Here is a 24,978-nt window from a genome sequence, read left to right on the forward strand (position 1 = left end):
CGTCGAACGCGCGAATATCAGCATAAATTCTTACTTTCGAAAAAATGCGCGCAACGTGCGTGATACGACTAAGAAATTTGTAGCTAAAATATTTCCCGTATATTTAACAATAATATGATGTACATTTTTCTTGTATAATATAAACAGCCATGAGAGAGAACGCGCATTTATAGTAAAATCACTTTAAACATGGACTAAAATTTACTTTAAACTTTTAAATATAAAAATATAAAAATATGAATATAAAATATAAAAATATAAATATAAAAACCTTGTTAAGAGACAAAGTTTATCGTGGTAAATATACAAGATTAATGGCAAATTGAAATAGAAAAAATGATTGTATATTCTCTCGAAAAGGAAAGAAATAAATTAATCAAATAAAGATCGAGATATAACGTGATAATTTCCGACACGTTGATTTTGCCTACTCGATAACATGGTATTACGGTGTCGACGAAACCGGACTATATGCGGCACAACGCTCAATTTGGAGCAGCCTCGGTTACGCAGAGATACGCATGAACGCACAAATGCACGACGCCACACGCCGCTCGATGCCACACGCATGCTGGAGAACAAATGCGATTCTACCTCGCCCTTTCCAAGGAATTTCAAAGTTATATCAGCTAAGTTTTTGTTCGGCAAACTTGCGGAAAATATTTCATTGATCGCAATCAATAGTTGAGTAATTAATATATATGTTGATCCAAAAGAATTGATATGCATTACATTTACCTTTTCTTGATAAATTATTCTATAATTTCGCAAAATAACTAAGAATATTTTTATTAACAATTTTAATCGATATTTCGATTTCTCTGCTCCCATAAAAAATATAAGTATATAAGTGTTAGTTAGATTTTCTAAATTAATGTGTTATATAACTGTCGCAGCTAGAACTAATTATACATCACATTCATAAAAATTAACAACAAAAAAATGCTATTTATTTATATATAACACGATATAAAAATATCTTTTGTTTAAAACCAAACAAATTCCTTAATAATCGAATATATGAGATTGAATAACTTTTACGTTATAATTAGTAGTTTTGAATAATATTGGCAATGTATTACAACTTCGACAAGTATCTTTGATGCTTCTATAAAAGCTGTAAAAATTCTTTTTCAATGTAGTATACATACTTTCGAATCATCAATTATTAACTTCTTTCTTTTTATTCAAATTTTCGCGAGGGAGGGAGAAAAATTGTAAGAAAACGAATGATTGTACGTTCCTCTCATCAATGATATTATGATTCCAGTGGATTAACGGAGTATCATGTGACCAGCCGTGCTTGGAATTCTCGTGGAATTTCAGGGTCTACGATTCCTGATGCCGGCGCAGGGCGCCTCGAAGAATTTGCTACGCTGAAGCATTCGAGACTTTTATGGGTACGTCGCGAGACGCAGTCAAGTCATTAGAAGCTTCGTGATTTGGTTCATGTAATGTTCCCAAGAATTCTTGGATTCGTTAGCTTAATCTTAACGCGGGATTTATTGTGAATCTCATGTTAATGCAATGTCGCGCTCTTCATATGCCAAATCTATATCGTTATTGCTATAAATATTTTTATTATATTGATATTATATTTTTATACATTTTTATACTATTCTTTTTAATATTATTTTATTACGTCAATATTTTCGCAACGATTGTATAAAATGTATTATCTCAATAAACATGTATTATAACAAATTGAACTAGCTATATCACACGAATGTAACATGAAAATAACGATGCAAGCCGTGGTTAAGATGTTGGCGGGGTCGCGAGACGACAGCCTGCATCGACCTCACCGAAATAAATTTCAGAAAGGACATTTTGAGAGACCCGGACCGTCTTTCAAGTGTTAACGGGCTCGTTTCAAAGCGGGTTTCGTGGTATATCGTGTTGTTGTGTACTGCGCGAAGGAGAGAAAGAGGAGGAGAACATAACGAATGATACAACACAACGATATACGTAGACGTTGTTCGCAAATGTGTCGAAGTTAAGACGTCTCGGGGTCATTGCACGACAGGCTTCGGCGACCTCGTCGAAATAAATTTCTCCTTCCCTCTCCTCCTTTCCTTCCCGCGAGTCAGCAGTGACCTGAACACGTTGGGGTCGTGTGGGCCACCATAGATCCTGCCTATACGGGCTCCAGGAGGAAGCTTTGATATCCAAAGTACCTTGTAATATGCGAGGGGCGAGTAGCGCGGGGACGGGATGAAGTCAGCTCGTAAGTATGTGCTGTCGTCGAAGAGAAAGAGTACGACCGGTCAGCGCGTTCCGCAGCAACCAGACGGATAACTCTTCGGGACCGTTTTTCGGGACTTCGCGGATGCCCGCTTAAATGAAGGAGGAGGCGAACTACAAGCTCTTTTCAGAGCACCATCGGCGGGAATGCAATCTCCATAAAACTGCTTTCGCGCCGAGGTATATGCGACCGAGGCTTGCAAAATTTGAGTTAAATCCTCCCCATCTCTTGTCTATTTATCTTGCCTCCTCTCGGTGTGCTCAGATGCTCCGGCACGTTCGGCCGACTGTGCACGTGGACGCATTCGCTTGACTTTATGACGATCGAGTCAGCAACGAAATTTTGGGACGCGGTTGAAAACGTAATTTTCGTCGAAAACCGCGGAAGAGAATGTTTCAGTTAAATTATACACAACTATTAGATGGACTTTTAATTATTAATGTGCGTTTCTCTCTCTATCTTTCTGTCTCTATCTCACAGTCTAGAAGTAATTATCCGCTCAGATGGTTCGTAGATTTGATGACCGAGTAGAAATTAGTATTAATAAATATTCAATGGAGATTCTATGTATTCAAATTTTAGACGGTGTAGCGGCACGTAAATGAAGCCCGCGTTCCTGACAGGTCATTCAAATAAAATTCTTGCAAAAGGTAAAGTTCAACCGTAAGCTAAAGTAAGATTTTATAACACGTTATAAATTCTTTATATGTGACGTACGTTTACGCAAATTTTATGACTTTATCGAATTTTCATATTTTATTTAAAATGATAAATATAATACAAGGATATTTTTGGTCGTTTATTTTCGGTAATAAATGTACGTATGTATACAGAGCAGAACAATTTGAACTCACTTAAGCTTTACACGCAAGTAAAAAATCATGACAATGGCCCGTCTGACTTTACGAGGATCACGTTAGCACGCGGGAGAACATCGAACTCCTGTCCACGAAAGGTGAAGTATTTCAGAGACCGCTGGATCGCGCGCTACGTCAATAAAATGCACGTCGCTTAAGCGACGAGGCTTTGTACCTCGAGGACCACCGTCATCGAGCGGCCCAAGTGGATCGTTTCGTTCGAGGGCGAAGGACGTCTCGATTTTCGCGGTTACAATGTCCTTACGCAGGAACGACATGCCGTTAGATAGACATGCCGTGTACTGCAAATCGCTATAATGAGTGATATCGGCCAGATCTTTTTCTTTAACATCTTATGCAGGACTGTCTTAAGAAAAAAAAATATATATCGATAGAAATTTCTGATGTAGATAAAAATAAGTTTTCATATTTTTTTACACTGAACATAAAATTTTCAATATTTTAATAATCAGATATATATATTTTTTATACTCATATCATCATATATAAAAAAATAAATTTCTATTAGTAGTAATTATAAATATTAACGTTATAGTTTGATATCAGAATATTCTGCAAGTATATAAAAAATAAGGACAATAATTATAATTGCTTCTAATTGTATATAAATAATTTTTCTTTCGAATAATTATATTATATAAAATTAAGATTACTCTCCAGAGGTATTTGTATACAATGAAAGAGCCAAGTGCTCTTATCGCATTCCCGAACATTCGTCGCGCCGAAAGGTCGTCGCACTTTGATTCTCTCGCACGGTCGTTAACATCCGCCGTAAAACCGAAAATCTTGTATTATGGAATTAGTGAGATGATAGACCCGTCAATAACGGGTCGTGCCGGCTCAGCTTGGTCCTTCGAGGAACATGAAGAGCGGCGAGGCGAAATGGAGACGAAGGAAGACGAAGCGGGACGTGAGGTTGAGATTGTGGAGGAAGAAAGGAGAGTCGAAAAAAAAAGAGGAGTCAAGGCTGACCCATAAAAACGTCAAACTTCCCCTAACCTAGAGAAACGTCTTCATTACCGAGGCTCGACTCCCATCGTAGGTCTGCTGGGTTATACGAACGATGAATAGTGACTATGTATAGTCTCGGAAAAAAAAAAAAAAAAAAAAAGAACGAAGACGAGGGCGGACGGACCCGTCGTTCCTCCGCGAGGGAAAGAGAGAGATTTCTGTGTGGGACCTTTTCGTGTACACCGAGTGCCCTCCACGATGTTTTCTCGACTGACCAAACACGAGGCGAACACACGGATTCTATTTCGGACGAACCGGGCGCGAAGTACGCAACTAACGGCGGAGAGGTGAGGACAGCGACTCGCCAACACTTGTGTTTTTACTCTCGTCGCCTTTATGGTAAATAAATCCGTACGCCTTTAGGGTAAATAATATCGCGCCCGTGAACAAGTATATTAGAACGAAAAATGACGCTTGTACGAGACCAAGTTCAAACATAATTATCGACTCGACAGACAAGATTCTTCTCAACCGTGAAGAATCTTGAGTGATTGTATGATGACGTTCCTACGGTCAGGTAAAATAGTTTAATTATTAACATTAGCACGTACATGTGTACTTATGTGTGAAAACAAGTGTTTATATGTTAAGTGGTCCGCATTAGCGTTAGGATTCGAATCTGGAATGCTCTCAAACTCACAACATTTGCGCCTATGCTGTTTACGAATCTTTACAAAATCTCAATAATAGAATCTTCTTGCTTGGAAATGATATCTCGATTATGACTCGAAATTAAGATATCTGTTACGAGCTTTTACACTGAATTAATTATTAGAAATGCGATGTGCGCGTTTAAGATTCAACTTGGTCTATTACGAGTAAATTGAAATATTTAACTGTTGATTGAGAAATCGCGGTTTAAATCGAGCGAGTGCCAAAATAATCGTGCATCGCGTCCGAAACATATCCTCCCAAAAGAAAGTAACGCGAGTCTTCATGCTTCAATTCAAAGTAATTTGTTCGCTCTCTCTCTTTGCGAAGCGACGTGTATTCGCTTCTAAAAATTAGGCGATCTCCTCCGGAGGTCCGCTGCTTTGTCACTTTGTGGCAGCGCTACAACGATACGCGTTCACGCACCCGCTCACGGAAAGAAAGAGGAAGGAGCGTGTCCGAGGCTCCGTTAATAAAGCAGTCGACGTTTTAATGCCGTGACACGACAGGGTCTCGGCGAGCCTTTCTTCTCTCTCTCTTCTTGGTTGCCTTCTCTTCCGCGCGAGATGAAGCGAGATGAGCCGGAAGAAGAGGGGGGAGGAACGGTTATAATTAAATCGTGCAATCAGCTGGCTAATTTGTCCTCAAGCGTATTAATAAAACCCGGTCCTTTCTTTCGCTCTCTTTATTTCTCTTCGTTCCTCTTTCGCTCCTTCCTTTCTCTCTTCTAATTTCTCGATCTCTCTTTCTTTCTCTTTCACGCCTGCATTTCCTTTCATTACGTACGCGAAACTATTCTTACCGTTTCGCACTTTGCATCTCCGTTGACGGCGCCAATTTTTCATCTCCGATCCGAAACTTTCACTCTCTTTCTTTCTCTCGCGCGCTCTTAAGTTATTTTTAGGATTTTTCATTAACTCGCGAGAAAGCTATTTAACGGTACATTAGGCGGCGTATGTACGACGCTATATATACGCGTGTGTTGGTGGATAATAAAAGACGCGAGGTCTTGTTAATAGGCAGATACTCGAGACGCGTTGCTTAAGCCGAGGGATCGTATCGGTTCCGTGAGCACGAAATGTCTAAATCAACGTTCGCAGCGTGAACGTGTGTTGCGGAGGCTCGAGATAGACTCCGAAAGACTATTTCACGACGTAAATAAGTATATGTATTATTCATGATATAAGTAATAGATTAATACACACGAGAATACACGCGGAGAGATGTCTTTCGCGGCGAAATGTGTGCGATTGAGACAATCGATCGCATCGCGCGGTATAATTCGAGAATTTATAACGCGGTAAACATAATCTCATTAATTATTTATGCGCCGAGCAAGGAAGGCGCGGGGAGGTTGATAGTAAAATGAAGAACGAAATCATGAATAACTAAATTCAAATTATACTTCCATTCCTCGGCAATAATAACCGGCAATCTTCTTCCCACGCGAGCTCTTGATGAAAATTCAGGGACTACGAATACAATAGACCATCTAATCGGGATTAAAACGGGCTGCATCGTATTAAAAAAAAAAAACAGCGTCCAAATCGACGGGTCTCAATCATTAATTTTTTTTTACGCGTACATATATTCAAAAGCTAGTAATTTTGTAACTATATATAGTAGGAATGTGTACGCAAATAAAATTACAAAACCATTTCGAGGATGCCTAATTAACTCACTCTCCTCCGTTCGCCGGAAACAAACAACTTTTACGCGTATAACTTTAATTCTTCGATCTCCGATTTCGTCTTCCGAACAAGATGACGCCCGAATGCCGTCGAATTAGTCAGAGTCGCGGCAGCGACGTGACGTGCGTCTGTCGTCTCGGCTGTCCAAAACCCCATGGACCGGTTTTCACAGCGTTCGCTCAATTGAGCGATACACCGCCGACCACACGTGCGCGCGAGTGCCTCCACCTTCGTCTCCGCCTTTCCCTACAACGCCACTTCCTTTCCTTCCCTCTCTTTCACACATACACATAAGCATACAGTTTCTCTCGGGTGTCTGGATGGAATCGATACGAGAGTGCATCTGTAGGTAGTAAGTAGATATTTCGCATGTGTCATCGATAAGTAAAGGTCCCCCCTCACCCCCAATAATGTAGAGCACTCGTTTTTTCATATATTTTCACGCACGCAAATTCGCGTTATTGTTTTGCTTTCAATTCTAGATGTTTATGATTTGATAAGCTTGAAATTTATTTAATGTTTAGTTATAATAAGCGAAGGAGAATTTTTTTATTCACGCTGTGTAATTTAGAAATGTAATAAATTTTATTTTTTTGATTAAAAGAATTAAATAAAAATTTTGGAGAAAGGTGATATAATAAAATTGCCACTAATTAAATTAGATTTATATTTACTCGCGTGAAATAGTTGGGTTCAAGATGGGAGAAAGTTGACGCGTAAACCACAGTACTCATATACTTGAAGGAATAGACCCGCATTATTTTCTCATGCATAAGAGATACCGCTAAATGCAGCGTGTGTGCGAGGAAATGTGGACAAAGTGAGAGATTTAAGATGCACGTATATGCCAGCATTAAAACGCTATCGCTCTACAGAAATTACTACTTTGTCGGACGATAAACAATAGGTGTAGGATTTCTCTGTACTTTTACCAAGTCCCTTACTCTGTCCATTTTATGAAGAATGCTATATATTTTTGCTATATATTTTTTGTTATATATTTTTGAGTAATCTTAACTGTATAACAAGTATTTCTCCATTATGCACAATATATGTGAAGGATGGAATATAACTATTTCTTATTAAAATGTATCATGTTATATAAGCAGATTGTTCAAATTGAATCAAATTTAATTTCATTATAGAAATACGAAACTCAAAGAAGAGAAATTTTCAAGGAAGGTTGAGAGTCGTCGTAACCTTTAGTTCCCTCGCGGTTGTCGAAAAACGATTCGCACGATTCACGCGATCGCGCACAGCGTTCCCGAGCGCTTCCGAGAGGAGAGAGAGACGGGAGCACTGACAGATTGGTCATGACTTCATGACAGCGCAAGACGGTGCATCAAGAGAGGCAGGCCGTCTCTTACAGGGATCTCGGCGACTACCACAGTGAACCGCGTGTTTGAACGCGTAACTAAATGGGCGAATCTATGTAAGCAAATGAGGAGAGAGAGAAAGACGCAGCGAACGAGCAGGGAAAAAAAAAGCTCGGTCGAGAGAGGAAAGAGAGAAAGCGTTCTCGCGTGCGTATCACCCCGTACAGGGAACGAGAAGGAACAGGGAGACGAGTAAAAGAGCGAAATACGGCGATAGGAGGAAAGAGAGGGAGATAGGGACAGAGTAAAGAGGGAATGTGGGAGAGAAAGAGGGACAGAAAGAGAGTATATAGTGCACATAGCAGTGCCCGTAGCATAGGGGAGTGCCTTGGTTGGCAGGAGGACGTGGACCACCCACACGGTGCCGCGGGACCACCGTGCTAGCCCACTGGCATACATTAGGCTCCGCACGGCTCCCCGAAAACTATACCGTGGCCCGCGCTGCTCCGCGCCGATCGGTCCATAGTCGCTGCGGCCGCGGCCGTTAGGTATTTTGATACAGTCGACACCCGTTTAATTAGCATTCGATACGGACGCCGCGGGACCAACTGCCGGATGATCCGCGCACGGCGAGTATTTCTCTTATGCGTTCATATTATCTCTCGTTCTCTTCTCCTCGCCGCGACCCTGACACGATCCACGACTGATTTCCGTGTTTCCTTGGCCCGAGATTCTTTTTCTTTTTTCGGCGAAGACAATTCGGGATTCAATTCTAGGTAAGCTCGAGAGGGAGAAAATGCGATTAAATAAGAGATTGCGAGGATTTTTACAATTTCCAGAAAAAGCATTATACGCGCTGCATGTCGGATTTAAAAGGGAATTCGGGATTTCTATACGTGACTCAGACGCAGCTCGCGATCCTTGAAGATCTCTAAGCTCTCGTCCTCGCGCACGATCGTAGCGTGACATCATCCACGTTTCAGGTCAGTGGAACGAGAGATGAATTGACTCGTCAGCGTCGATGCCACTTTTTTAACTCGTGCCGATGAAATCACCAGAGCGCAGTGCTCCTCCTAGAGGGTGGGCTAACAGTGATAAATTATACGGCCGGAACGTCTTTTTCTCTCCTCTCCCTACTACTCTCTTCCCTTTTTTGGATATCAAAAATGCGGCTACTCCTCCTATCCTGACTGCGTATCGCAGAACAGACTTATGCGGATGTTAGTCACGATTCGCGTGATTACTCGTTTGTGCCGAAACAAAATTTATTTATCCCGCTCACGACGCAGAAAAATATCTCACACGAAAGACGACGCTTTAATCATAATTGATTAAATTAATTAATATGCGCTTTAATGATAATTGATTACATTAATTTGAATGTCTTCGTTAGCACGTTGCGTATATGAATGGCATAGCAATTTGACTCGTTCACTTGCATAATTTTTTGAACAAACGGCAAATGATACGGACGTGAAGGATATCGAAGATTTTGCGAATTTAACAAGAACCTTAATGCGATGCCTCATCGTGCAACCGTTATTCAGCATCCGCGTGGAAGCATCAAGTTTTTGTTTTTCAATAATGATTGACTCACTCCGCGATAATTTCCATATTTCTTTCTTTATTTTGACAAGGTGAAAACGCACAGGAATCTGCAATTAAGCAGCGCGGTTTTATATACGCGCCTAAAATTATTATCTTTGCAATAATGATATACTTATAGTACTGTTTTTGTTATATCGAGCCGTTAATTAACAAACCCCTATTAAAAATATTTTTGCTAAATACCTTAACTAAAGGATAAATACGGAGTCTTTATCGCCAGATTATTATCGCTCGACACTTTCGCACTTTTATTCTCGCAAATCGTGCGATTAGCGATAAATTAGCGCTACTTTAAAAGAGGGAGGCCATCCACGTCGTAAATGTTGCTTAATTATAGTTCAATTTACGCAATCTCTTTCGCTACGCCATTAACGAAACTCAAGTACGCGATTCGCAATAAATCGCGTACTTTAGAGGCCAAGGAAATAAAACGTTTGCACTTTCGTGCGCGGCAATCGCGATTTAAACTTCGACCCGCGTGGCCGCGCCACGGATATATTCCTCCCGCATTATTCTGAGAAAGGCAAAAATGCAATTTAAGACTCGCCGCGGAGTCTCTACCTCGCAACGCGAAATTAAGCGGCGATTTCGACGAGTTGGTGAATTTACGCGGACCTTAATGCGACGTGTGCTCCCGCGATCGTTACTCAGGATCCGTCAGGGGTGGCCCGTAGAAGAGAGAGCCGGGTTTCCGCCTTAATGATGATTAACCTGCCCATCGGTCGCGTTTTGCGCCGCCAGCCTTTGGCAAGGACACGGCTAAAGCCTCTCCCGCGATAAATATTTCGTTCCTTGAAAGAACCTCCTATAACGAGCCGTCCTCTTGTTAATCGGGAATATTGTATTTTACAGTGACGCTTAATTGCCGGTCAACGTAATTACGGGGGCGTTTATATGCAACTCCGTTCGCCTTGCACACGCCGTCGTGTAATTTAAATCCGGCTGGAAAATTAAGGCGCAGCTTCGATTCTGTCCACCCCTCCTTCCTACAACTTTATTCTTCCGTATTCTCTCGTAATAGTATAGGTATTACGTTGTACTGCGCGATTTGGGAATTTTCAATTAAAATGATCTCGAGAATATAATAAGAGTAAAACACTTTAATATTCGCTCTATTCTATCCGAATTCGTTGAATTCCACGATACAGTTATGAGAGTTTAAACGATCGTTACATTCCAGAAAGTGAGATAATCCCTTTTTTTTAGATGTACTATAGTCACAGTTATTTGACTATTCCTACTTTAACCAATTTTTTACACTCTAACGCGACGTATCCCTGACACATTACGTCATTATTTCCTTGCAATTTTCAGAGTTAATAATTGAAATTAATTCATCCGTAACGATAAGCTGACCGATCTGTGTCTGTTTTATTTCCGTCGCGGTCAATTTGATTAGATTACGGTTTCAACGAGAGAGAACTATTATCGGATGAATGTTGAAAAAGCACAGACAGGACGATCTCGTCTTAATCAAGGGGCCCATTCCGCCGTTATACCAATCGCAATCTGCATCGACGATGGCGTGCAGAACCGGATATCGGTCTACAAGACTTCCCCCGTGCCGGTAATATTTTTTCTCGCGGGGAGAGATATTGCCCTTTATTAACGGCCGACAACCGCGCGGGACGACTTTGTAATGTTTCCGCCGTAATTAAGAACGTACATATGGTTTATCCGGCGAGTGTATGTATATGTGCGTGCGCGAGCGCATGCAGACGTCGGCCTTAACGACGTACAACATTATTAGGAGAGCGCGGCTAAATGGGTATCGAACCGAGATGGGAATGAAATTAAGAGGACTGCTTCCGCGAATTCGATCTTCTCGACGAGGAAAAAAAAAAACTAGAAAAAAGATCTCGAAGAAAGTCGACTCCTAATTGCTATTATAAAAAAATCTTTCTTGTTTTTTCATAGAACATCGAACTTTTTTTTATATTAATCTTCAATCATTGATGAAGGTAATTAATTATTTCCAACGATATCTTTTTTCTCAATCGCGAGTAATAATGTAGAAATTTGAAACGGATTAAATCGTAGAATATAAGTATTACTGAATTGAAAGGAAGATAGAGCGTTTTGTGGCGTTATATATAGGTATAGGAAATTAATTACTTTCGCATTTCACGCTATGAGAATCCCCCGAGTTAATATTCTCTCCGCAAAACGTATTCATTTGTGACGGATGCTGCGTCCTAGATTCGCGAATATTATGTTCGCTCCGCGTCGCTTGTTATCATCATCATTTAATTAGAGGAAAATCATTCCCCTTCCTCGATGCGCGGTGTGAAATATTTACGGGCCGGTAAATTCACCCGTGGACGATATATCATCCGTGAGTGACGCGACGGCGATTTGCGGAGAGACGGCGATAAACCGGCGAATTTAATTGCGATTAGGGCCCCGGTGTAAGAGGAGGAGAATCGGCGGACGTTCTCGTCGCTGTCGTCGTCATCTTCGTCGTCGTCGTTGTCTTCGCATATTTCATAATTATCCTTGTGAAATTGCCGTTTTGTAAACACGTCCGTCGCGCGGGGTCGCACGCAAACGCCACGCATGATGCACACACGAGGCATTAAAGTGCGCGACGCGTTCGCAGAGGCAAAGTTACGCGAATCACCGGGTGGATGTCGGACCATAAGCGAGGAAAGGCAATTGCCTTTTACACATCCTCGCTCCCATTTTTCCCCCCTTTCGCGAGCGGGTGCTATTACGCGTCTCCTAAGAATCGCCCGTTACCTTTCTCCGTGTGTGTGTGCATATTGTGCGTTGCATGTGCACCTGTGCACGCTCGTCGTCGTCGTAGAAACTATCGATCGATGACCGACGACGACGACGACGGTGCGATATTATATAGCATGCAACAGCCGTCCGGTGCATTTCTTTCTCGAACGCGATCTCACGTCTCGGATGCGGCTGGATTGAGAGGAAGCTGCGCCGCCGCCGACGATGAAAAACTGGTGTACTTACTCTTTTTCGCATTACACGAAATTTATGACCCACACCGTAAGATTATCGGACGTCGTCTTACGTCAAAAAGGGAGTCGTTGCATCGTCACTTCCGCGAATATCCCGATGCGCGATATCTCTCGTCCCGCTATTCGCGTATAACGGCGTCTTATTTACTGCATATATACGGGGAAGGTTGTCGCGCGAGTCGATAATTGCCGTACGAATGTATCGCCGGAACAAATTTGACGAAGATTTATTTTACTGGTGATTTCACATCGAGAAAAAAATCCAATACGTTAAATCTATTCGAATTGTCTTTTCGCGGCGTAATTAATTATTAGACACGATAATATTTTTTAATATTGTGTAAAAAAAAATCTATTGATTGTTGAAATCGTTCGTGGCATTTTAATAGCATTTAGAATCGATTCGCGTTTCGCTTGAAACAGAAAGACGTGTATAGATTCCTTAAGGATCGCGCCGTTCCATCCGGTCTCTCTCGGAGGAGAGCCATCTCCGCCGGTCAGGAGAAATTCCAACCATACTTGGAATCGAAACTGGAGTCATTAGCACTTCTAAGTCCATCAGCGAGAGGAACGGGGAAAACGGAGAAGCGGCGGTGAAAGCAAGAATGGCGCGAGTGTCGACCGTCGACTGTCAGAGAAGTGTTGGTAACTCCGTGAGAAGAGAGGGTGTATTAAAAGAGGAACAACGAGTTTAATTAAACACACTTAATTAACTCTAATGTATGACAGCGAGCACGTACGAAAGGAACGATCTCCTCTCTCTCTCTCTCTCTTTCTCTCTTCGTCTAGATTCACATAGCGCACACGTTGTCTACAGTTGTACGAGCAGTGCGAGCGTAAATGGTTTTGTACAACACGTGCTCGACTTCTGGAAGCTGATCACATCGGTGACTATCGTTGCGATCGTTGCACTCGCATAAAAGCGCTTTTCTCGGGGAAAATAAAGAATACACTCGCTTGTGCATTCCTTTCGTAAAATAGAAAATTGCTGCGCGAAAGAAAAAGAGATACTTTTGCGTATACACTTAACATTCTATTTTATGCGTCTAATAAACCGATAAACACACGCGAAACATGATATTTGACACTTTTTAAAAACAGTCAATATTTTTTTATCTATTGGTAATTTGTGTATCGCCTCAACGTATAGAAACAAATCAGTTGTAGCGCGTTTAATTAATTCTAATTTACAATCTTTAGAATAATAAAAATAAATAATGACTTGTCCCCCGTGATCGAAAGATACATAATATTTATCAAGTTATGTTAATTTCATTGCACAAGGAAAAGCAAAATATTCCGTATAGAATACAGACGGGCTTCTTTTGAATTTTCTCGATATAAACATACATGAGTGTTGTGTCAATATACCTATATATACTAGAATATATATATATATATAGAGAGAGAATATATGGAAAATACAAGATAATGAATATAATTATGGATCATAAAGAAGATTATCAGACAAGAGCCGTCGCAGTGCATTTAATAAATAATTTATCAAAGTTAACTTCAATATATTTACACATGAATCTAACATATAAGGAGAAATCGTTTCTATAGGTTTTAATTAATTCTACTTTTCTGTGCAACTTATCGCAAGCACGGTTTATGGTTTATGATTGTATCCAGTCTATATATAAAATACAAACATAAATGCACTCGACCGAATAAATGGTTTATGTTATAGTGATCGGAAACGGATAACTTGCACTACGTTCATCAAAATCTCGTCACTTTTATTGTATGAAAATAAAAAGCGCGTTTGCGATGTGTATAATTAAATATTTGGGTGTGTAACGTTAGCACCCCTATGTTATGCTATTATAGTTCTGTTAAGAGTTCTGAGTTATTTAGAACCATAGGAAGAGTTCTTGATAATTTTTAGAAATAGTTCCGGTCATTACGATAACGAAAATCAGTTTCAAAAAATAGGGGTGCCAACTTCACATTTTTTTACACATCGAGTTCTAATAGTTTTATATTAATACCGTGAGTAAATTTAAATTGTTTAATAGTTTTATAGTTTTTGATTATTTTTTGAAAGAGTTTTGCAATTTTTATAAAGATAAAAAACATACTTTTAATATTGAAGATATTTTTAAAATATCAAGTTCTAGTGAAAGACGTTAGAGTTCTGAATCGTACTCGTTAAGACAAGAAAAAACGTGAAAACCGTATGGCTCTAACTATTATAGTTTCCGAGATATTGATTTTTTTAAATTAATCCACTTTTACGAAACATTTAAAAAATCACGAGTTCTGGTCGAAAATGCTAAAGTTTTGAATTGTACACGATAAAACAAGAAAAAAAGTGAAAACCGCATAGCTCTATCTGTTATTGTTTCCGAGGTATCGATTCTTTTTATTCATCGGAACATAGATATTTTTCGACGTACCTATGTCAAGTCGACGTACGACATACGTCAAAAATTTCTATGTTCCGATGAGTAAAAAAAATCGATACCTCGGAAACTATAACAGGTAGACCTATGCGGTTTTTACTTTTTTTCTTGTTTTATCGTGTACAATTCAAAACTCCAGCGTTTTCGACCAGATAACTCGTGATTTTCTAAATGTTTCGTAAAAGTGTATTAATTTTAAAAAATCAATCTCTTCGAAACTATAATAGATAGAGCCATGCGGTTTTCACATTTTTTCTTGTCTTATCGAGTACGATTCAGAACTCTAATGTTTTTCACGAGAACTTGATATTTTAGAAATATCTTCGATATTGAAGGTACGTTTTTTATCTAAAAATTGCAGAACTCTTTAAAAAAAAAAATCAGAAACTATATAACTATTTAGAAGAACCTTAAAACTCTGCTCAAAACTATTGGAACTCGATGTGTAAAAAAATCAGTTTCAAAAAATAGGGGTGCCAACTTCACACACCCGATATTTGTGGGTTCTTTAGAAGCATTTGTAATGACAATATATTGTAAATTTTTTTCTGCAATATAATCATAAAGATACGACATGCGAAGAGCTCGAAAATTTTCATAACGACTAAAGGCATAAAAAGAAAATTATTATTTCAAACCTAAACCACAGGATTTTAACTACTAGTCTGACTCTCATCTTTTTCGAAATAATAAACAGAGAAACAAGGCCTGGTCGGCATTATTTTTGGTCATCTGTTGGTGGGATGGTTTCTTATTATATGTGATGACATGTGTTTTATCTCGGATTTATCTCCATTTTTTTCCGATAGTAAAGAACGATCCATAAAAAATATAATCAGCAACATTAACAATCATGTCGACCTGATACGCTATTTAAGGAAAATTGTTCTATTTGGAAACCCCATAGAGCAGAAGCCATATTAAAAACAGATGCCCCGTTACGGGAAAACTTTTCAGGACACCAAATGGGTATTTATATACACACCCTAATGATCACGAACAAAAGAATGGGATCTAGCTAGCCTCTAAGGATTTGTAAGGTGTCTCACACAAATTGAGGGATGTGCCATAGCGAATTGAAATTTTCCACTAATGTTTTAATGATCCTTTAATCTTTGTGGGTAAAACCTTCCAAAACATATCTCCTTTCTATGGCTATATGTACATCGAATATGGCTACCGTAACCAATAAACTGCTGCACCGGTTGTGGTGGTGGTTTTGTGAAAGAATGGCTGACGTTTATATCCTTCCGGCAGCAGATGGTAAATAAAGGTTAAGGGCTATACTAAGTTGTCCAAGCGTTCAAATGCATGTCGAAATACATTTGAGAATAACATGGTAGCGGACACAGCGAAATTAATAATAATCTTGAAGTCAAATCAGCAATAATCAAGTTTGTTAGGATATTGAAGTGCTTAAATATTTTTCAACTCATAGTTTTTCTTATGAAGCGCCTCAAATTGCTACATTTTTTCAGCTATATTTTCTAATTTATTAATTTTTATTATTTACTAATTAATGTTTTAATGTTCTTATAATGCATGTATGTGGTAGAATATTTTCTTATTTATCATTTTATGCAGATATCTAAGGAAGTAAGCTATTTATCAAATAAGTGAATTTTACTGCAACCATAACGTATTATATAAAAGAAAAATATCTAAGACGTTCCGTCTCTCAAAGCCGATTTCATGTCGGAGGAACAAAGAGCTGGTGGTTGATGCCGCGCAGCGCATTCTGGTTTATGCGGTTCGAATAATAAAAGAATATACATGAAAAAAGGGGCAGAAGAAAAAGGGAGTAGAAGAGAGAGAGGGGTGAAAAGAGATTTAAAGCCGGCCAGTACTTCATATTCGAGTGAAGGTGCCACGACGGAAATAGGTATCTGAAAATCGAGAAGCACGAGATACCACCTCGCACTTCGAACTCAAAAGAGCGGATAGCGGATGGGAGAGAAGAGGGGAGAGGGGAAGCGCGAAGAAAGAAGAGAAGAGCGGCTCAAAGAGCGGAGGAGTCGAAGGAGGATGGGTTTCGCGGCGGCTCGTCGTAACTCAAGTCTAGTTAAGGGAGCTATAATTCAGGGGATAGCACCAGGTCCTCAAACGGCCCATAAATTACGGGCTTTTAATTTCGCGATATTAACGGGACGATCGGACGAATGCTGAGACGAGCGCGATTCTCAAACGCACCTCTCTCGCGAACCTTCAACCTCCCCTTTCCTCTCGCGAGCACCGACATCAACCGCCAAAGAATCAGCCTCGATTCTGCACCTACAAGCATCCCTCTGGCTCTCATTAACTCGCTTATGCTCGATTCATGCCACGTTATCGCAAGTAACATTTCTATAGAAGTCGCATAGATTCCTACGAACATTTTATTCGAATTTCTATATTGCAACTGTGTGAAGATTTAATTGAAAAGAGAGAGATATTGTAATTTATTTTAATTTTTTTTTATTTTAATCGCTTTTCTTCCCCTATTTATAAAAAGTAAAAAAATTAGTTTGCGCGTCTACGAAACTTATTTGACGTTAACATATCATTCGTTGAATAATCATAATTAACTATATTTTCAGAGAAGCTGTTTTATGTGACTTTTGTATATAATATCGGCAATTTGAAATTATGTTCGCCGTGAACGTGAATAGACGTTGTGCATTGTTTGTATTACCTACGTCAACGTTCATCTGTTATTCGTATACAGCGGATACAACACGAGGAACGATCTTTCTCATGCTGCGTTTAGTAGATACAAAAGAGTTCTAAAAAAGGATATATTCTCAAGTCCTGGCACGCCAAGATAAATATCTCTTTATGCCCTCTATTGCAATAGCACACGTGTAGGCGATTTGCAAAATTTCACCATACTTGTTATATATTCTCGGCTTGTGTGCTGAAGAAATATGTATACTTTAGACTTTATACATAAAGAGTGTCGTAGGAGCAGTATTTTCTTTGCTAATGTGTTATATAACGTCCCAGATTCCCCGCTCTTACTTTCATGTACGAGTTATTTTACGAAGTCGAAGTCTATTTTCCCGCTATATCATGATGCATTTTTCATAGCCGTCTGCATAAAGTTTACGGCGACATCGATGAAACACTTTACATTCCTTAAGATTTTACATTATATATAGACGATAGAATGAAAGACGTGGGATGTACATAAGTCGCATACGATATTGTTCGTTTAAATCTTTTTTATCTTCTTATACCTTTAATAATTACTCTCTCTTATACCTGTTTAAATTCTTTATAATTTTTTTAGAATTTGTTATAATTCTTGTATGTCTTGCAACTTCACAATTTCGTTTTTTTAAGTTATTAATGATAGTTTTTTTTTTTTCAAACTTCATCAAAACTTTATTCAACCCAAATAAAAATAATTAAGATATAAATTTTAAAAACACGTGTTGAGATAATATACATACCTATATTAAAGATAATTCATGTTTTTTTATATATAGATGAGATAGTTCATATATCTTTGCTAAAGTTATTTATACATGACGATAAAGTTATTTATACGTGACGATAAAAAAATTAAAATATTAGACTTGAAAAACAGGTAGTATAACTTGTGTATTCCTAAATCATCTTTACTTATTACCACGGAAGGTTGCTACACCGGTTATTATATATGATATATTATATTAAATATCATTGATCTTTAAGTATATACGAAAAACATTAGCACCTGAACGCTTCCTTACTTGTTAGTTATCTAACTGCGAGTTGAATTTTTGTAGAAAAAGAAATTCGATTGAATCGAGTCGATTCTAAGATATTTCGAAAACACAGTCAATTTTTCGATCGATATCAATTAATTCGACGCAGCCGATTTGTATTGATTGCCGTTATTAATTGACGTAATATCTATTCTCCGTGCGGCAAACTTCGAATTTGCTTTAATTGCGCTCGTGGCGGTTGTACAATCAAAAGTTTATAATGAAGTGTTCGTCCCAGGAATTCACGGTAGCTTTGGCCGAGGGCTTATCGTACCGCGCGACGATAATAAAACCGTTCCCCGTCGCGACAATTATTTAATGGCTCATTATCGTGACGACACTCTCCTGCCTTTGCACGATTCTCATCCCGCGAATTGCTCCGTTCTCCATTCGGATTCACATAATTAATTCGGACGCGAGAATTCGTTAAACCGTGTCTCTCGCTGAAACCTTTTCGAGATAACATCGGCGGATAGCAAGTTATTTAAAAGAAATTCTGTCGCGACATACGCATTATTCTTCGTCGGCGTAATTAACCCTAGAGCGCCGGGTTTTTCGATGCCGCCAAACATTTAGAATCGCTTCATGCTCTGCGTATCTTAAATTTCGTGAGAAAATTTGCGAAACTTCAGAGAATTGCTAAATATTCAATATGTTTGTCGTATGTCATACATATGTATAAGAAGTTTATTTTTGCCACATTTATATTTATCTCATGCGCTTTATCCTTGATTTCTATTTTTATTTTTCTTTTACAAATATATGTAAAATGTGTCATATTAAAATTTAATCGATTAAAAAATCAATTTATCGCGGAGAAAATATTACAGTAAAAAAATGACAATTAAAATTTTTGTAATCGTGGAATATACTAACACATGTAAAAGAAATCAAATATTTTATAAAGGATTATTGTGACTATTTAAATATTTTGATATCCATAAATAAATGTATAATTGTTGACAAAGAATAAAACATGCATAATTTACAATTTTTATAAATAATAAATATATGTAATAAATATAATAAATATAAGTAATAAATATATATGTTGTAAAAGAGAATATATATTTTTCATATAATTTATACTGTAGAATTTTCTCCGTGTATAACGCAACACAATTACGTATAAAAATTAAATTATTTTTAACGGAAATATGTAAAACATGTTTAATCTCTGTAAAAGACTTTAATTAATTATATTAATTATATTGAAAACTGGATATTAAATTTAGTTTATTGGCAAGAAAAGCATACTTTGTCGGGGTTATCGTTAATGACTCGCGATTCACGCGATCGGCTGGTCCAGAATGAAGTCATAAACTCTGTAGCAGGTGCGCGATCCGATGCTTATCTCTCCTTTGCTCGGAGGCTTAATACCAAACTAACAAAATATCTTTTTACTCTTACTTTGTTTAAACGCTCAACAAGCTTATAATGAAGCGACAAGAAGTTACGAGTGCTAGCCAGGCATGTATATCGTTCGAAAGTTGTTGTAATTTTATTTTGCTTATGTCTCATTGCGCTGATTTCGCAATCGAATAATTTGCATTATATTGTACATTCAACTGCGTATATATTTATCAATAATATAAATCAGCTCTAATTAATCGTTTTCTCGGATCAAAGGAGCGATAAAAATATACGAATCGTAATAAACGTGTTCATCTTAACGACGTATATCTGTCTTTACGCGGACACCTCCTGTACAGCTGTATGCGTCCACGTGCCACGACACTGCTTTGAATTTTTGCCAGTGCTCATTTTCATATTCATTAGACCGATCTTTGGATTAGCATGCTAATTGCAGTAATGAGCCGTGGCATAATGCGAAAACTGTTATGCTCTTTTATCTGTGTCAGTCAACCGCCATACATCATCGTCCAACCGTTGCACTTGATTTCGATTGCAATCTCGTGAAAAGTCGTTCCATCGGCTTTGACCCATTTAATTATAATTAGAGACCACGGGTTCGCGCTACGCGATATTTCTTTTCCGCTTGTACGTTACATTTGTGTCTCGAGATAATAGGATCGCGCCTCTTTTGTAAGATTACAGTTTATACGAGCGAAATGTGAATATAGAATGACATTTATTTTTAATGATTTTTTTAAGAATTAATTGTTCAATATGAAATTTATTAGAAATTAATATTTTTTATTAAGTATTGTTTCAATAGTATATGCATAACATAAGCGAATACTTTTCCTTAATATCGCAATAAATAAATTCTTACATTATTTTACGAGAATTGCGCTCGCATGATTATAGTCAGAGCATTAATTAAATTTAAAGTAGTCAGTATTTATAATTCTCTCCACGTACATTATATACAGATTAGATATATGTAGTTTGTAATCTCAGTATACGAGAATTCGAAATATGTTGCCTCGATCGTAAAATAACAAGACTAATTGATCATTAATCCGTAAGCTGATAACGCTTACGGAAATTGACAATCTTAATAATAATTTCTTTTAACGATAATTCACCACATAAGCAGCTACTCAGTAAATTTAATATTTATTTCAGAAATCCTATTTGGAAAACATCGATGTTAAATATTTTACTTATATATGCTCATTTTTTTTTAGCAATCTAGAGGTGGATTAGAACAACCGCGATTCAAAAAAAGACAGATTACGAAAGGATTCGCTTTCCCGAGCTCCGTCATCGACCTCCAACGTCCAAGGTTGAAAGGTGGTCGGTGTAAAAGGCGTCGCATTACTACCGGCAAGGTACGTATGTATATGTACGTAGGTAGGGACTTCCAAACGTTATAAAATCGTGTAACACCTGTTAGGGACCGTCGTCATTTCGCGCGACGGAAGGTAATTCTATTCGTCCGCTAAATGTGCCCCATTGATTTACTGGCGAACACTCTGTGTTTCTTTCCGAGAAGCTAGGCGAGGAATCTGATGTTGCGTTTCGCCGCCGGATGATTTCCCTTTTACACGTCGAAGAAGCGAAAAGAGCACTCTGACAACTTCGTGCCGAGTAATTTCGAATAAGAGTAAAATCGTATTTGTATGTTTCCCCCCTAATAAGGTACCGCACAAAGTGCAATTCTCCGCGGATGTGGAAGACAATAATTTATCTCTTAAAGTCATGCAGAGATGACGGCATAACGTATTATCGGAGCAATCGTTCGATCGACTGTCTGAAGAATAGTCGAGAGATTATTCACACATCCTAAATTATTCCACGGAAAAATATACATTTCGGAAAAAAATCCGAGTGAAGAAGGAGCAAAAATATTATTTCCCATAGCGAGACATATTGCGCGAATGAATTAATAAATAAAATAAAAACGCGTTCGCTATCCCGTCGAATTCAACGATGCGTAGCAGTTAATTTTGCTGTCCGCATCGCAACGGCACGCAATAAACCATATGACACTCGACGTCGGGCCCTTTAGGGTTAAACAGATACGGTCCGGCGGTCACGGAAGGTAACACGCACACTCGGCAACGCAACAAAGTCTCCGCAGTCTCGCGAAAAGTTAAAAACCGAGCTCTATGCAACCGAGAAGACAGAATCGCGCAGGCGGGACGCGCATCTCGTTCGGTTCATTCATTCATAAATGACCCGGCGCGCGGTTCGTGCGATTCCTCGATCGAGAGAAGAGACCCTGAGAGAGAGAAAGAGAGATAGAGACACGCACCACGCACGCAATGCATACCCTGACGTGTACGTTGCAAGGCAGGTGTGTAGGTGTAGAGATCGCTCCATGTAATCGTATAGGTGCGCGTACGTGTCGCGGACGAGCGTGTGTACGAAAGCGGCGTAAGCCGGTCTACTTGGGTGGTCCGTCCAAGAAGGGACCGCACGCAGCGGCCCGTTCCCCACCAGAAAAACCGCGCCGTCGTTCGCCCTTCTCCGTCGCCCGGCTTCGTTCAAACAGGTCTCGCACACTCCGGCGAGCGCCCGATCTCGTATACGGGCGCGCACTGACCGTCACCTCCGTGTGCGCGCGAGCGATGGCTGGAATATCTCTCAATCTGGCGGACTGAATTCCGGTATTTACCAGAGCGAGGGGAAGGAAGGACTAGCCTCCTAAACGCACGCACGCACGAACGAATGAACGCATGCATGCACGCATGCACTGACAGACGGACGGACGGACCGGCGACGATGTGCCATTCGCTCTCTATGCGAACTCGCTTCGGGCTTCATTAATTAAGTAAAGTGTGACTTTATGTGGCGGATGTTTGGTAAATTTCGATAAACATTTATTGAAAAAAAAAAGGAAGATATTGCCGCGAGTTTGCTGATAGAAGCTACAGAGTTAGAGTCCTACTAATCAAGGGGCGTCACGTTTAATTAAGAAACATTCTTCCGGTTGAATAATTTATCGAGGATATTTTTTGCCTAATCCGTTTAAAGATGCATATACATATATCTGCAAGTGTATATATATATATATATAACGTCACGCTTGTATAAGTGGCGCACACGACGAAGGAGGGACCGTTTTATCATGTGTTCGTGCTGCTGTTCGTTTCCTCGAGGGAAAGGGATCGATTGATCGATCGGTACATTAAGCTACGATACCCACAGCAAGGGCGATCGCGGGCCCACCCCGTCCTCTCTCGATCAAAGTCGTGAATTCTGACTCGTGATACCGCCTCGCGATACCTACCCCGAAGGGAATCCAGATTAAAAATTATCTTTATTATCAGATCGCTCTCGTTAAATACTCAGTTTCAGTGATAAATGACCGCACGAATTATCGTATTGTCTTTAAGGAAGTCTTATCATCTCCGTTAGATCGCAACCGTGTATCTCGCTCGTTGGATGTCCCGGGGGGCAGAATAATATGCGCTCGCAGAAGGGCAGAGAATTAATTTTCACCTCCGCTATCGATTCGTTCCTGGTTATATTTTCAAGCTAAATATAAAACTCTTTCTCCTTCTCGGCGATCGAATCGCAGTGATAAAAGGTTGATTTTTTAACACGTGGACGCGGATCGATCTGAATAGGCTAAAAATTGACATTATCGAGGGGCGATTTATACTTCCAATCAAATCTCTTCCGTATCGAGTACGCGTGGGTGTGTACATTCTTTGTTAATAAAAGCACGTCGTCAGTTCGATTTATGGGCGAAACACGCGCCTGTCACCTTCGTAAACGTAAATTTAAAGATCAATTCATCGCGCGATGCGGACGTTTGAATGATATATTTGCCGCAACGATACGAAGAACTTTAATCGCATCCGTGACGATCGGGTCGATGTCGAACCAGTCGTCGTGCAAAGTACATTAAACCGGTTGCTTTACGATGTCGATCAATTTATATCATAATCGAACGGCGAGAATACGAGTGAACGTATTAAAAAAAAAAAAAAAAAAAAAAAAACCATATATTGTTGCAGACGTAACAGACAAATTCAATCCGTTATTCTGTCGTTTTCTTCGTCTCGTCTCATTTCACCCACGTCGAAAGTCCAGATGTAATAAATTGGTGCGGTTTTATATATATATGCAAATTTTCCACTATTTATATCGCGAGAGCGAATCGTAATGACTAGTTACGAACGCGCGAGGACTTTGAGCCCGTCATTTTAATCTCTCTCGATGATTATGTCGTCAAATCGCGAGCTACGCTGACTCAATCGTCCCGTCGGAGATTAGAATGAGCCATAGTCTCTGCACGCGATGTTGTTTCTCCGCCATAATCGATAATTATTTTAATTAGACGTGTAGAGCGATAATAACGATAATAAAGTAAATTTGTGATAAAACGCGGCACGTCGATCCGCACGATGACGAATCTCTTAATTATCTCGGCTCAGCAAAGTTAATTCTCGCGACGATTAATAAAATCACGCGTGCTAAGATCTCTATTTAACGCATTTAGATCTCCGATCGGGGATTGAGTCATCAACCGCGGCATTTAATTTAAAAAAATGCTGAGTTATACAGAGTACATGAATAATAATATGATTTCGCAGAGTAGCCGTTGTACGGAGAGCGCAATTTAAAAATTATCCGTATCCTGCTATTAATGTCTATAACGTTAACTCTCCTCTTTTTTTTACGCTTCGATGTACACGGGGAAAAAAAAGATCGCGTATCCTTTCAGAACGTCATCGAATCTACATCTCATACACACTTCGGTCGAGGCTGATAAAGCGATTTTGCCCGGTGCTTCGTTCAAGTATAGGCTGTCCGTCGGCTTAACCGAATAAAACCAGTCCACCGGCTGACAGTGCAAACAGACCCGCAATTTTCTCAATGACCCCGGTACTTAACCAAAGTAACCGCTAGCAATAAAGGATCTGGCGATTAGGTGGAGTACCCCGGGGGGAAAATCTTCCTTCCTTACAGTCGGCTTCTCGAGAAGTCAATCGTATAAGGACCCGCGTTCGCGAACGACTCACTCGTCGCGGAGCGAGACTACCCGTCACGTCGAGGTATAGCCCTTTAAATGCCCGTAATTGCGAGTACCTGAGCTCGCGATT

The 24,978-nt window shown here is 39.4% G+C and overlaps 2 protein-coding genes across 5 annotated transcripts in view; one reads left to right on the forward strand and one right to left on the reverse strand.

Moving 5' to 3' along the window:
- LOC145943153 (uncharacterized) overlaps positions 1–24,978 on the forward strand; it is a 231,148-nt gene that overhangs the window by 187,374 nt on the left and 18,796 nt on the right. For 2 of the 3 annotated variants that reach the window (XM_083050610.1, XM_083050611.1), the window contains exon 11: positions 21,109–21,252. In XM_083050610.1, the coding sequence (XP_082906736.1) occupies positions 21,109–21,127 (19 nt within the window). In that variant the 3' untranslated portion in view covers positions 21,128–21,252. Of the gene's footprint in view, positions 1–1,270; positions 1,637–21,108; positions 21,253–24,978 lie in introns of those variants that run through there. The other variant, XM_083050608.1, reaches the window with a different exon arrangement.
- Positions 1–24,978, reverse strand: part of LOC145943149 (uncharacterized) — a 66,879-nt gene that overhangs the window by 19,189 nt on the left and 22,712 nt on the right. The window lies entirely within an intron of this gene.

This window comes from Prenolepis imparis, unplaced genomic scaffold, assembly GCF_030444845.1.
Source record: "Prenolepis imparis isolate NDT839.2.m4 unplaced genomic scaffold, iyPreImpa1.0 SCAF_11, whole genome shotgun sequence".
NCBI lineage: Eukaryota > Metazoa > Arthropoda > Insecta > Hymenoptera > Formicidae > Prenolepis > Prenolepis imparis.